Source organism: Sminthopsis crassicaudata, chromosome 3, assembly GCF_048593235.1.
Source record: "Sminthopsis crassicaudata isolate SCR6 chromosome 3, ASM4859323v1, whole genome shotgun sequence".
NCBI lineage: Eukaryota > Metazoa > Chordata > Mammalia > Dasyuromorphia > Dasyuridae > Sminthopsis > Sminthopsis crassicaudata.
The window spans coordinates 49,759,975-49,775,583 of record NC_133619.1 but is presented as its reverse complement, the minus strand read 5'-3'; the positions used below and the strand labels follow the sequence as shown (position 1 = coordinate 49,775,583).

Sequence of the window (15,609 nt, the reverse complement as noted above, 5' to 3'; positions counted from 1 at the left end):
CTTACTCTACTTGCCTGTAGAGAGCAAAACTACAAACAATGGATCATGTTGGGAGAAACTTTCTAATAGCTGTCCTGAAGAGGAGTGGGCTATGGGGGAAGGGGATCTTCCCCAGAGGTCTTCAATAAGACTACATGACTGATTGATATATTCCTGGTTAGGTGCTGGTTGGACTAAACAAGATCTAAGATCCATCTCAGTTCTGAAATTCCATAATTTGGTGACCATCAAAGCTTCTCTGGGTTCACACGCCTCTGCCTAGAAGACACAAGTAGTGACCTTCTAAAAGCCATCCTTGATCCAGTCCAGACAAGTGGGCTCAATTCTATCTTGCTCTTTGGATAGAATCTCTTGCCTTGCTCTTGGAAGTCAGCAAGCATTTGTTAAGTGCTCTATAGGTTCAGACGGCTCTAGATGGAGATTCCAAAAACATGTCTGCCCTAAAGGAACTTAAAATCTAATGGTTGGAATTGGTTCTTTGGGAGTGTACAGGTTCCTTAGATGACCTGGGCATTCTTCTGTAATTTCTGCCTTTTGCATGGTTGACCTAGTTGAGGACTCTGTGTTTCAGAGAGGAAATAGAACTTGCTCCCCTCTCACCCTCTCTAAGGATGTTCCTATTAATGCTTATTGATTGAGGACAAGACAAAATTGGCTGCTTGATTGACTAGGACTTACTCTTCAGTAGAGGCATGAAGCTAATTATTTAAACTTTAGCAAGTTAATTAACTACAAGAATGAAAATAATGGCATCCCCCAGAGCTGGATGCTAATAAGACCCAAAATGTGTGTGGGTTTTTTTTTTGTTTTTTTTTTTTTTTCCTGTAGCTACAGATGGTGCTCCTGTATAGAGAATTGTGTGTGCATTTTATACACATGTATGTGTATATGGAAAGAAAGAGGGAGTTTGCACCACAAATAGCTATCTCTGGGTGCAGAAGTAACCAGGGAGGTGAAGGTGCATGGGTCCGTGCAATTCCATCACCATCATTCACCAAATGACTCAGAGCACACATGCTGCCAAAGCTGGAGATGGAACAACATGGTCATGTTCCCCTAACTCGGATCCTGGAAATTTTATATAAGGGCTAAAGTAAATAAGAAGAATACTTAAGTATTCTTAAGAGAGTATTTTCTGTGGAATCCTGTGTTTGTGGGAAATAGAATAGTATAATGTTAGAAATAAGCTATTTTCTAGCCTGGTGGAAGAGCAAGACCTAAGAACCTAAATATAGAACAGTGACAAGGAATGTCTAGTAGGGATTATTTAATTATTCATCCTTGTGCAAAGCTGAGACTATGGGTTTGTTCACCCAGATTCACAACTGTATATTACTTTTGTAGAAGGGGTGTAATGGAGCACTTCCCACTGAATTGGAGATATCTGATCCCATCTAGTTAGATATGATCTACCACCCCTTAAAGGACATGGTGCCTGGGTTTCTGATTAAGAAAGCTGTGCCAGAGATGATTGGCAGCTGAGAGAGGAGGAGCCCATCCCCTCAATAAAAATGAGAAATTTAGAAAATTGCTATACTGTTTTCAAAGTCAGAATCAATAAACACTTATTAAGTTCCTGTAATGCTAAGCTCTCTGGATACAAAGAAAGGCATAAGACATCTCTGCTCTCAAGAAACTTACAATCTAATAAATCTATTTGCTACAAGGGTTTTGTTTTGTTTTTTATTTTTCTTTCTTTTTTTTTTTCCATTAAGGAAAAAGGTGAGAGAGAAAAAAGCTATTTTTGTTAATTAAAAAATTAAGAATTAAATTTTATTTAAATTTAAATTAAATAATAAATAAAATGTAATTTAATTTTAATTTTTAGTAAAAAAATTTTATTAACTAAAAAGTAAATAAATAAATTTTATCAAAAACAAAAATAAACAAGCAGATCACTTCTCAATAGAATAAAATAAAATCATTATGCCTCTCTTTTTTGAGCCTATTACTTAGGGTGTGGGTGGCCTCTCCCTTGGATTCCAGTAAGAGAAAGGGCAGAGGTTCTCTAACCCTTTGATTTAATTTTTCTCTTAAAAACACCGGTGTGTACTTGACTGCATTGAACAAGTTGGAAGAGAGAATTAATGCCAGGAAAAAAGAGATGGGAAGAAAACACTAGAATCATTTTCTCCCTAAACTAGTGGCAGTGTGAGCCAGCTCTGCCAGGGAGGAGATGGGCAGCCATACAGGATGTTTGCTCCTGCCTCTTCAGTGACCTTGCTCCCTCAGCCATCCTCACTCATGCGTGTTCAATCTCTCTACTGTAGCAGGAATTCTTAACCATTTTGTGGATATCACAGAACCCCCTTAACAGTTGGAATCTTTCTGGACCCATTCTTGGAATAAAGTTTTTAAATGCTTAAAATAATACATCAGATTGCAGAGGAAACTATATTAAAGGAGATTATCAACTTTCTTTTTTTTTTTAAACAGACTTTTAAGTTAAGAATCTCTGGCCTACATTATCCATCCTCTTAGCCTATAAGGATGTTCAGGTCTCCACGTCTCCACCATATTAAACTACAAGAAAAAGATTCTAAAATAAGCAAATCACAAACTCCCAACAAAACCTTCTATTGACCTGGCCACTCCTCTGAACTATTTTTCTATTTTTGATTTTCCTTTAAACAACTATAATTCTAAAAAGACGAGAATTCCTTACTACCCACCATGATCTTTTTGTATAGTTTCTTCCCTCTTGGTTTTAGTATTGCTATATTCTTAAGGGTCCTTTACTTCTTCCTGTGTTCGATCCTTTCTGGCCCTCCCCTCCCTTCTCTCCTACCCATCCTATCTGTCCTGTCCTGTTCTGTCCTCTCCATCTCTCATCCCCTCTGACCTGGATGACTGTATTAGCTGCCTAATTGGGCTTCCTGCCTCCAATCCCACACAAATACACATTAAAATATATACATACACACAAATATATTATATATATCCACACACATATATACATTTACACTTATATACATACCTATACAACAAATACACGCATATACATACACATACAAATATACACATATAATAAATAAATGTATGGATATATATGCATTTGATATCTACTCACAAAGAAAAAATAGATTTATGTTGATTTTTAGGGATGGGCAGCTTCTCTTCTGTCTTGGTATCTCTAGTGCCTATCACAGTGTCTGCCATGTCAAATCAAGTCCACAAGCACTTATGATGTGCCAGACTATGCTAAATGCTGGGAGTACGTATCCAGTATGAGCAAAACCATTGCAGCCCTTGCCCTTGAGGAGCTTACAATCTATTTGAGAATAAACACATTTTTAAAAGTGAGGGAAGAGGGATGTGGTGAAGAAAGAAGTTCAGAGACTGGAAAGAAATGAGAGAATCCAAGTGAGTCAGACAGTTTTTTTTTAATGGAGATTTGGGAGGAGTTTACCAGTTAGAGGAAGGGGCTCTGGGGAAGACAGAATTTCCATGGAGATAAGACTACTAGAATGTGGTGAAGAAAGAAACTCCGAGATAGATAAAGAAAGGTATCTGAACTTTGAATTTGACATTTACTAAATACTTTTTGGTTAATTTGATGGATACACTATTTGGCAATCTCATCTAGTCCTGTGTATTACATCCTCTGAGTTTAAGATTCTTCAATTTAATAATCTCAATAATAATGATGATAATAATAAATCAGTATTTATAGCCTACTATATGCCAGGTACTGTGCTAAGCTTTTACAGATATTTTCTAATTTTACCCTCACAACAACTGTGGGAAGTAGGTGCTATTATTAGTCCCATTATACAATTGAGAAATTGAGGAAAACAGAAGTCAAGATGTATGTATCCGAGACCATATTTGAACTCCAATCTGCTTCCAGAAATGTCTATTTTTACTTCCAATTTTCCTCCAAAACTCTGGCTGCATACTTCCTTCTATCTTCTGAAGAGCTAAACCTGTATTTCCTTCCAACATGCCAAACTCAACCTTCCCCCCATTAAGTTGTGAGCTCCTTAAGGTCAGGGACTGGCTGATTTTTTACCTTTCTTGGCAGTGCTTAGCACTATTGGCTTATTGGCTGACTGACTGAACTCATCATCTTCCCCATAAAAACCTGCCTCTCCACTCAAATTCTGTTTCTGTGGATGGCATTTTCGGAGTCACCAAAGCTTTGAGTCAGCTTTGTCCCTTGCTATCATCTTATTTGTCCATGAACCATGTCCCTCTACTAGACTAAGCTCTTTGAAAGCAGCATCTGTAACTCCAGTGGCTAATGTGTTGGCTTGCATAATTATTTTTTATAGATTGAAATTTTTTTTTTTCTTTTGGTTGGAAAGAAGGGATAGATCTGTGTTGTCATCAATGCAGGGAATTTCTGTGTGGAAACTCTCTTCTCTGATATAGATCAGCAGCTCATCTGTAATGAATACTCCCAAGGAGTAACCTGTGTGACATTCAGAGCTCCGTTATGTTATATGTTATAGTTCCACAGTTAGTATGTATTAGGCTCAGGGCTTGAATCCACATCCCTCTGGCTGACCCTTTACCCACCATATACACTGCTTCTTGTCTTGCTCAAAGTAGATATTTAATGAATGCTGCAAGAATGGAATTAACTTCAAGCTTCCTCAGTTTTGCTTCTGAGGTTTCAGATTTGATTTCAGATATCCTTTAGGTCCTGCATTGGATCCTCTTGAGAGTCCTGGAAACCCATATCTGTGTCAGAGGTATATCTAATCAATGGCCCAGCCAGATGTATGATCTTATGATCTGAATCTCTGAGGCATTCCAGGCCTGGAATAGACTTCCTAGAAAAGCCAAATTCAACCATGTAGCTAGACATGGGAGCTTCAGAAGTGCTCTGTTTTAGGAAGGTAGACTGAGGGAACCCCAGAGCCTGACTTGTGCCTCGTTAAATAAAAGTCACATTCTGACATGTCCAGACTGATGTTTTTCATTTGTGTAAAGCATTGGACCATTTCTGAATGTTAAATTCCCTTGCCTCTCCCTCCATCATGGGCATCATCCAGTGGGTGCCATGCAGATCTCGTTTCTTTGGTCTCTTGGCAAAACTAAGATATTTTCTATAATAAGTACTCATCATCATGGGGAAAAAAATGCTATAAAAAGATGATTGTTCTTAAAAACTTGTTAGTGATGAAGAAAGCTCTGTTAGAAAAGCTAAGAAAAAAAAAACTGCCATGGCTACAACTTGCTTTCCATTGTTTTATATCCTTGTGAATTAGAATTACCAAAAGTAAATATATTTGTAAGGAGAAAAGCCCCTCGAGCAGGATGGACAGGCTATGAGAATATTAGAATTGGAACGGGCAGCTAGAAACAGTCATAAAACAGCATCTCCTCTCAAAGCAATATTGAAACGTGGACACAAATGGCTTAAATTCTCTGGTGAATTTTGGGTAGCAAGAGGATTGGTGAAGGTTGAACCGCATAGAAACCAGAGACTGATGTTGGCAGCAGAGTGGTAAATGAAGCTTCACATGGACGGTGTCCTGAGGACACTGAAGAACCTGGTTCTTTTCTCTTTCAGTTACTGGCGGGGTGTGTATGAGCCTCAGGAGACAGAAGTAAATGAACATAGCTGTCTCCCAGAGAAGCACATGGCAATGTGGGAAGCTGGGCCCCCAAGCTTTGGGGGCCTTTCTGTCCATGGCTTCCTTCCATTTACCCCTTATCAGTTTTACGTGCATCATTTTATCCTGATTGTCTCCACCACTGAAAAATGACATCTTTAAAATAAAATTTTGGGGTGTCTACCTGCCAAAACAAACCCAGGAACTATTATTACAAAACACTTCTCATACAAATAAAGTCAGATCTGAACAACTGGAAAAATTGCTCATGAGTAGGCCGAGCTAATATAATAAAAATGACAATTCTGCCTAAATTGGTCTACTTCTCCAGTGCCTTACCAATCAGACTGCCAAAAAAATTATTTTATAGAGCTAGAAAAAATAATAACAAAATTCATCTCTAAGAACAAAAGGTCAAGAATGTCAAGGGAATTAATGGAAAAAATACAAAGGATGGTTGCCTAGCAATATCAGATCTAAAACTTTATTATAACGCCACAGTCATAAAACCATTTGGTACTAGCCAAGAAATAGAATTGTGAATAAGTGGAATAGGTCAGATACATATGACACAATAATCAATGACACTACATCTATTATTTGAAAAAATCTAATCTTTGAAGGCAGGGACAGGTTTTGCTCCGTCTTTGTGCTGTCCCCACAGCTAAACACAGTGCTTAGAAATTGTAAACAACTAATGCTTATTGACTAATTGCTTAAAGTCAGTTATATTGTATTTATATTTTATTTGCTATATATGTATATGTTGCTTCCCTATACATTCCCTGAGGTTAGAAATGATTTCAGTTTTGTTTTTGTATCCCTAGTCCCTGGCCCATAGTGGACACTTAATTATTGACTAATTAACTGATTGAAGGGGCATCTGGGTGGTACCATAGTGCACAGAGCATTGGAGTCAGGAAGACTCATCTCCCTGAGTTCAAATCCAGCTTCAGACACTTTCTAACTACGTGACCCTCGGCAAGTCACATAACCTTGTTTGTCTCAGTTTCCTCACCTGTAAAATGAGCTGGAGAAGGAAAGGGCAAATCGTTTCAGTATCTTTGCCAAGAAAACCCCAAATGGGATCATGGAGAAAACGAAAAATTTGCATCTTTATTTTCATTGACATATAACATTTCTTTCAATTCTAAATATAAGCAATAAACATTATTTTGAGGAATCCATTAGTAAAAGAGATTTGTGATACAAAAAAAGATTATATGGTCCTATGAGCTGTGTAACAGTATTCTAGTCATGTTATGCCTGGGTCTCAGTTTTCTCATCTGTAAAATAGGGATAAAAATATCTGTATCCCATACCTCAGAGTTGTGAAGATCAGCAAGCTAATTCATGTAAAACATATCACAAATGTGAAAACACAATAAAAATAGCATTTATTATTGTTGTTGTTGCTATTAATTTACTCATCTTCTCATCTTTTTAAAAAAATTTCAAATAAAAACAATCTTGGTTATCCTGATATTTATTTTTCTTTCATATTTAATATTCTAAAGACTATTGAATAGCTTTATAAAATAACTGCTTTGTGTAATTGGATAAACTGATGGGAATTGTAAGGTTATTTTTTGTAAATTTTGAAAGCATCTTAGGGACATCTGCATTAGCAGACAGGGTGACAGGGATGCTTTTTCTAGGCTTCATCATTTTCCAAAATGATTTTCTTCTACTTGGACAGCTTTCCCTCCCATTTACTTAGAGATTATGAGCACTTTTTATGATGACAGCTATTAAAAATATTATTCTTAAATTTTTGTGACTAGTGTTTTGCAGGATGATTTGTGGAGCAACAATTTAGTCCAGTTCCACTACGGTATATTCTTGAATTCTCAAATTTATTTTGAGATCTGCATTTCTGATGTGGAGCATTGTTTGTTAGTTTGTGAAAGAGTGTGAGCTCATGTGTAATTTTAGTCACTGGGGTTGTGTCTTGCTGGGGATTAAGGGATGCTAAAAATTTCCAGCCTGAAGAGCTATACGGCACAGTTTCTGCAATTTCCTTACATAATCCATATTGACCAATAAGACTGGGTTTCAATGAGGATTTTTGTTCATAAGGATTTATCATTTATGGTTTTCTTGGCAAAGATACTAGAGTGGTCTGCCATTTCCTTCTCCAATTCCGTTTTATAGATGAGGAGACTGAGGCAAAGAGAGTTAAGTGATTTGCCTAAGTGTCTGGGGTCAGATTTCAACTCAGGAAAATAAATCTGAATCCAAGCCTGGCACTCTATCTACTATTAGCTCCCTCCCCATCTATACTTTCTGCAGGAAACAACTTATTCTATATCTTCTTCTTTAGGGGGAGGGAGAAAAGTTACTCTCTCTTTTCATTATCTCAAACCTCTAAAATGAAGTTTTTAATGATTTCGAATTGCTTTTTTCCCCCCAACTGCTTTGATTGCTTTTATTGTGTTAACTTTTTAACTTTTGCTTCCAAATGTTAATAAATGAAATCTAGAATTTTAATATATTTTTGTTTCCCACGTTCTGTTCCACGTGTTTCTTTTTTGTTTTAATTGGGCCATATGGCATTCACATTTTCTTTTATGAATATCTCGAAGATGTTGATGGGTTGATAGAGAAGAAAACCTAGATTTGGGTCTTGCCTGTCATGGGTAAATCATTAACCCATAATGTCTCAGGCATTATGCAAAACAAAGCTGAACTGTACTGGTGCAAGGCATTTCCACACTGGTAATTCCCTAGACCAAAGAAATCATCAGTCTTATCAAAACCAAACACACATAGACAATTCCTTTCCCTCATCCCCCTCAGCCAACATGATAGAAGGGTCTCTGACTGTGGTAAGAAATATGTCAGGATTTGTCTGAAGGTAGAGGGGGAGCTTGGAAGGATTTGTTTCAGCTTGCTCAGGGTACCACTTCTTTCTCACTTGCCAGCCACCTTGTTCCTACTCTGATGTGAAGAGTTGGTGGGAGGAGGAGAAAACAAATTCACTGATTTCTACAATGGGAAAAATACATTTGTTTGGTTGGCTGTAGTATTACCTTAAAAAGTGCCCACTATTGAACAGCTTCATAGAATAACTTCTGTGTAATTGAATAAAGTTATTTATAGGGATGAAAACTTATCTTTCTCTCCTTACAGTAATTATCTTTGGATTAATCTTTTTTTTTTTTGAGAATTCATTTTGGACACTCAAATTTCATTGAATGATGAATAAAGTCAATGAAATCCCAGATTTCATTGAATGAGAGTTCTTTGCGTCATAGAATCAGATTTGGAGCTGGGTACAAGGGTGTGCTGGAGCTACCTTGAACAGGCTGGAAGAACTGATTGTTAAATGTTGGATGCTGTGAATTTATTGTTTTGCTGATTGTTTGGACTTAAGAAAGTGATGGAGAAAATCTTTAAAATGCAAATTAAACTTAAAAGTGTATTATGTATATGTTCTTCCCTCCTCTCTTCCTACTAATTTTTTAAACATTTACCAGCATACCAACCAGCTGAAAGCAACCTAGACACTATCTAGGTTAATTCTCCTTTTTTTAAATAAATGAAGAAACTAAGACCCTGTGAAGTGATAATGTGATTAGAATTATTTAGATAATAAATAGGTAGCAAAGCTGGAATTTGATTCAAGTTTTTTCACTTGGCACTTGTCCCACTATACCATGCTTTGCCCTATTTCTGATATGGCAAGCTTTTTATTTTTTTATTTTTATTTTTATCTTTTTTGTTGAGACAATTGAGGTTGAGTGACTTGCCCAGGGTCACACAGCTAGGAAATGTCAAGTGTCTAAGGCTAGATTTGAACTCAGGTTCTCTTGATTTCAGTGCTGCTGTTCTATTCACTGTATGAATTAGCTGCCCATGGCAAGTGTTTTTTTCTGGGCTCCTGATCTCAGAAGTACCCTTAAAGGCTTATGGTACCTTTTTTTCAATGTCATCAGTCTGATCCTTCATTCAGTTTCTCCCTGTTGTTATCAGTTATTAATGACTGTTGCCTAATGCCTCAGTTCCATTTAAACATTTTATATAACTTAACTTTTAGAAGAGGAAACACAAAAGTAAACACACGTCTCTTGTCTCTTTGTTTCTGGAAGGAATGAGCCCAAACTTAGCAGTTTCTTACTAATATGGATCTCTAAATTCATATTCAAATATACAGTCACTCTTGGATGAATCATTGTGTCAGCTACTTCTGGGCTATAGAACTTTAGCTTTTGCTGGTTTTATTTTTGTAATACTGATCTGTGAATCATGGTAGTAACTAATTCCTTCTCTTTAGCTGAATTTGTCTTAATTGCTTCTCATATTCAAATCATGATGTACAAAATGGATTCGAAAACTTGTTTTCTGTCACTTGTCCAGTGTTCCTAGTTAAATGGCTCTGTCTCTTGATGATGAGCTCAGATTTCAGTCTTTGATATGAAGTCTTGAATTTGAGTCCTGATCCAGTTGCTAACTAGCTATGTAAAATGCTTGATATACATTGTCCCTCCCGATTCCCTTTCTTGTGGCAAAATTGGTGCTATTATTATTCCCATTTAATAGATTAAAAAAGCCGAGGGAAGGGACTTGCCAGCATCACATAAGCCAGGACTCCAACTCAGATCTTGTTTTCAAGATGTCTGGCACTTTAAACATTATTCCATATATATACCAGTCCTTCACAATCCACCTTACCTCTATGAATATTAGCATCCTCACTTGAAAAAAGATGACAGTTTGACAAGGTAATCCCTATAATGTCCTTCCTAGCTCTGACATTCTTTGATTCTGTGATATTACAAAGGCAGTTATTGTCAAAATGGAAAAAACAACACGTACAAATGAATTCTTTAAAAATCTTGATACTCTTGTACTGTTTCTGCAGCTTACCACACACACACACACACACACACACACATACACACATTGGGACAAAGAATAGAAACTAGAGAAAAGATTGCACAGCTGAATGCTTGCTGAAAGAAATGATCCCTTGTCAAACTTTTATATGGCATTATGGTAGATCTAGGGGAAAAAATCATCCCAGGTGGTCTCATTCTTTGTTTTGCATTTTAAAAAATAAGTTTTTGTTGATGTATTTTGATTTTTATATGACCAGTTTCCCCATGTCTCTTCTCCTTTCCTGTCCCAGAGAACCATCCTATATAACAAATAGTGTTTTTTAAGACAAAAAAAGAAAACAATCAACATAATTGAATAATATATTGAAAACTCTAAAAAAAAAGATGTTAATTGTGCAATACTTGTAGCTCTCTCACTTCCACCAAGGGTAGAGTAGGTGGGAGTGTTTTCTCATATCTCTTGAGCCATGCTTATTCTTTATGCTTTTACAACATTTGATATGTGTGTGTGTGTGTGTATTTTCTCCATTTACACTGTTGCAGTCACTATATGTATTGTTTTCTTGGCCCTGCTTACTTCACTCTGTATCAGATCATGTAGATCTTTCCACGTTTTTCTGTATTCATCATTTCTTTGCTCAGTAAGATCCTGTTACATTCACATACCTGTAAACAATTTGTTTAGCCAAGTCTCATAAATTCTTAAATTCATTCTAAGTACAAACTCACTTTTTGGGGGCTGGATATCTACTTAGGGGCTACAAGTACCAAAATTTTGACACATTATGGCTTTTCTTCACTGGGTTTTCCCCTTTATCCAGATAAAGAAAGCTCAGTGATGCACAGTTGGGCCAGTGGACAGAGACTACAGCTGCCAATCAAGGAGTGAGCCCAGTGAATCCAAAGAACCCATTCAGCTGAGATACCACACCTGGAGAGGAGCAGTAGCTGAGCAAACTGCCTGCCCTTGTCTGACAGCCACCACCAAGTGACCATCTGGACCCAGTCTGGCCCAATAGACTCTATCAATAGCTCAGTAGCATCGCTGTCCAGTGACTGAACCATGTACCCCATAGAGCCCAGTAGCAGCTGAGCTTGGAGAAGAGCCAGCTCAGAAGCAAAGCTTGGCAGCAGACTGAGCTCCCCAGCCCGTCAAGGAGTTAGTCTAGCTGAGCCCAGGAATACCTTGTCCCTCACTATTGCCACATCTCACGAACAACTTCATGAGAATCATCTAGAGAAAGAATGGACATTGAGGTCCTAGTTGTAAGCTGCTTTGACAAGTGTATGCCCTGTGTATGTCTCATTACTATTGTACTTTAAATGTCACCACTTTCCCCCTCCTCAATTACCTGACTATGTGTATTGATGGAAAAGCACAACCTTTGTTTAAAGGAAAATGCTTTGTGACTATTGTTCTTATGCCAAATGAGTAAATTTTGTTGCTAAAGAATTAATTGAATCTTCTGTCTGATTGTTAAGGGAGAGCTCACTGGTAGAGGCTTGTGAATAGTGTTAACCATAAGGTCCTGCCTATAATCTGGCTGTAGTAGCAGCCCCCATTGGAGACACAACATCTGATATCAGTTCAAGTTGGGGGAATGAGCACAATGGGAGTGTTTTATGAGAATAATGTATGTGAAGTGTTTTATAAACTATAAAATATATGCTATGCAAATGAATGCTGCTATTATTATGGCTAGGATCTGTGATTTCATCTTTTGCCACTTAAGATGAGAAAATGTAAATGCTAGCACATTATTATTGCACTGTCAGAGAAGACCAAAATTTAAAAAAAATATTTATCTGGGAAGACATGTTACAGAATCCATCAAAATCAGCAGAATCAAGAGAATGAGGTATAGTTATTTCAATAATGTAAAAAAAGAAATAAAACACCAGAAGACTAATGATAAAACATACTTCTCACCTCTTGGCAGAGAGGAGTGGATAGCAGATGCAGAATAAGATATACAGGAATCACCAATGTCTGAATTTGTTTTGATTGGCTTTATTTATTGTCACGAGGAAGGGTTTTTTTTTTTTTGTTTTGTTTTGTTTTTTTTGGTAGAAGTTGTGATGATGATATAGATAAAAAGAAGAAAATTAAGAAAAAACCATCAATAAAACATGAAAAAATACACAAGAGAATAAAAGGAAATTCAGATTGGGATAAAGAAGTCTAAAATTTTTTTTAATAATTATATATGGGATAATATAATAATATACATATATACTCATCTGAGGCCATCTCCAATTGTCCTGATCTATATTTTGCCACTGGACCCTAATGGCTCTGGAGAAAAAGGCTGATGATTTTGCACATCCCTCATTTAAATCTAATTCACTTGCAAGATATAGTGTCACCTTCTCAAGTTCATGTCTTCTTCAAGAATAAGGACAAAGCAACACACTCGTGTGTGTATCGTGTATGTATGAAATATCACAACTGATTTCTATATACTTTGTCTCCTCAGGAAAGTGGATTCAAACTTAACAAGGATTGTTATAAAACATTTCTTTATTCAGTTCATTTCTGGTTATGGTAAAGCTGATGGATGGGCTGCTTGTTTGTGAGATGTAGCATCTCACTCGCTATATTCATTAACTACTAAGTTTAGTTATTTAGGTCTTGTCTCATTATTGGTTTACTTTGTTAGACTTAGCTATTGCTCCCATTGCCATGGAGAACTTTGATTTTTCTTTTGACCTTTTGAAGTGTGCAAGGTTGTAACTGATCCATTCCATGTCTTCTTGTTGTCTGTCCTTCGTACTCAAGGAGTACCATGATAACAGGGACGTGCTGCCATGACATATAAGTGAATTGGATTTAAGTGAGAGGGGATTGGGCAAGGTTACCTGCCCGATCTTCTCCTCCAGAGCCATCTGGGTCCAGTGGCCAGATAGAGATCAGGATGACTGGAGATGGCCCCAGATGCAATGGGAGACTTGACCTTTTTAAGCTAAGGCCTTCTGCAGGTATCAGTTTCACTCATTCAAAATCAGGAAAGCAAAGATACAAGAAACAAAAATGCCATACATTCATGGAAACATAATAGCTGGATAGGAGAGAGAGCTTGAAGGCTCTCCCACTCCCCCTCCCATCCTGGAGGTTCCACAGAAAGTCTTGCTTCACTTGCCATCAGGGAAGAAGAAAAAAATTCATCTCTGATTCCCTTCTCCCCCCAGTTCTGGCTCAGTAACTAATTAAAGAACTTTTTGTCACAATAAAATCAGTGGACAGGAAACAGTTGGAAGATACTTGTGTCTTCTGTGAAATAGAACTTGGGTCAAGCCTCCATTGAGATATTGAAGACTGAGCCATCATTGGCTCATTGTCCCACCTGACCCATTCTTTATAACATATTTATTGTTTTCTGAGACTTTTGGGGTTGTGACTTGTCCAAGGTCACCCAGCTAGGAAGTATTAAGTGTTTGAGGCTGGATTTGAACTCAGGTTCTCCTGGCTTCAAGACCAATGCTCGACAAGATTAGGAGGGAAGCAATAAACTGGGAAAACATTTTTACAGTCAAAGGTTCAGATAAAGGCCTCATTTCCAAAATATATAGAGAACTGACTCTAATTTATAAAGAAAACAAGCCATTCTCCAATTGATAAATGGTCAAAGGATATGAACAGACAATTCTCAGATGAAGAAATTGAAACTATTTCCACTCATATGAAAAAATGCTCCAAGTCATTATTAATCAGAGAAATGCAAATTAAGACAACTCTGAGATACCAATACACACCTGTTAGATTGGCTAAGATGACAGGAACAAATAATGATGAATGTTGGAGGGGATGTGGGAAAACTGGGACACTAGTACATTGCTGGTGGAGTTGTGAAAGAATCCAACCATTCTGGAGAATGATTTGGAACTATGCTCAAAAAGTTATCAAACTGTGCATACCCTTTGACTTAGTAGTGTTACGATTGGGCTTATGTCCTAAAGAGATCTTAAAGAAGGGAAAGGGACCTGTATGTGCAAGAATGTTTGTGGTGGCCAGAAACTGGAAACTGAGTGGATGCCCATCAATTGGAGATTGGCTGAATAAATTGTGGTATATGAATATTATGGAATATTACTGTTCTGTAAGAAATGACCAGAGGGATAATTTCAGGAAGGCCTGGAGAGACTTACATGAAGTGATGCTGAGTGAAATGAGCAGGACCAGGAGATCATTATATACTTCAACAACAATACTGTATGATGATCAATTCTGATGGACGTGGCCATTTTCAACAATGAGATGAACCAAATCAGTTCCAATTGATCAGTAATGAACAGAACCAATACACACAATGAAAAAACACTGGGAAATGAGTGTGGACCAAAACATAGCATTTACACTCTTTCTGGTATTGTTTGCTTACATTTTTGTTTTTCTTCCCAGGTTATTTTTACCTTCTTTCTAAATCTGATTTTTCTTGTATAACAAGACAACTGTATAAATATGGATACATATATTGTATTTAACATATACTTTAACATATTTAACATGTATGGGACTATCTGCCATCTAGGGAAGGGGGTAGAGGCAAGGAGGAGAAAAGTTAGAACAGAAGTGTTTGCAAGGGTCAATGCTGAAAAATTACCCATGCTTATGTTTTGTCAATAAAAAGCTATAATTTAAAAAAAAGAGCAATGCTCTATCCATTTCACCATCTAGCTACCCCTCCTATAACATATATTTTAAACAAAACAAAAAACTTGAGTGGTAAAAATTCACTGTTTTGTATGCAATTTTCTTTTCCTCTTTTTTGTATCTGGAAATATTCATGTCTACTGATGTCTATCAAGTCCACAAATTTTTTTTTAAAGGAAGGCCCTTCGGGTAATGACAGACAGGGATGCTGCAAAGTGGTACTGGCCTGAGAACTCAGGTACGTGTTTGAACAGAACTAGCAATGAAAGCTTCCAAGAGGAGGGAGAGCATCCCAGTCACTGGGGACCCGCTGGAGTTGGAATCCCATGTCTGAGGAACTACCAGCTAGATGTTTGCCTTGGCCATAGAGTGAGTGAAAGGAAGCAATGTTCAATAAACCTGGAAAGGTAGGTGAAGGGCTTTAAATGCTTAATCTCTTAACAATTAGAACTGTTGGATGACTTCAGGAGCTGCCGGGTGGTTCTTTATCATTCTTCAGGTCAAAGACTAACTACTTTTTGGATATGTGTAGAAAGGATTCTTGTTCAATATA

At 37.2% G+C, this 15,609-nt stretch overlaps 1 protein-coding gene across 1 annotated transcript in view; it reads left to right on the top strand.

Annotated features, from left to right (window-relative positions):
* The window catches only part of U2SURP (U2 snRNP associated SURP domain containing), an 87,506-nt gene extending 76,179 nt beyond the window's left edge, over positions 1 to 11,327 (top strand). Inside the window, exon 28 of the mRNA XM_074298423.1 lies at positions 11,227 to 11,327. Coding sequence (XP_074154524.1) covers positions 11,227 to 11,230 — 4 coding nt within the window. The 3' untranslated portion in view covers positions 11,231 to 11,327. The remainder of the gene's footprint in view (positions 1 to 11,226) is intronic.
* Positions 11,328 to 15,609: the final 4,282 nt, after the last annotated feature.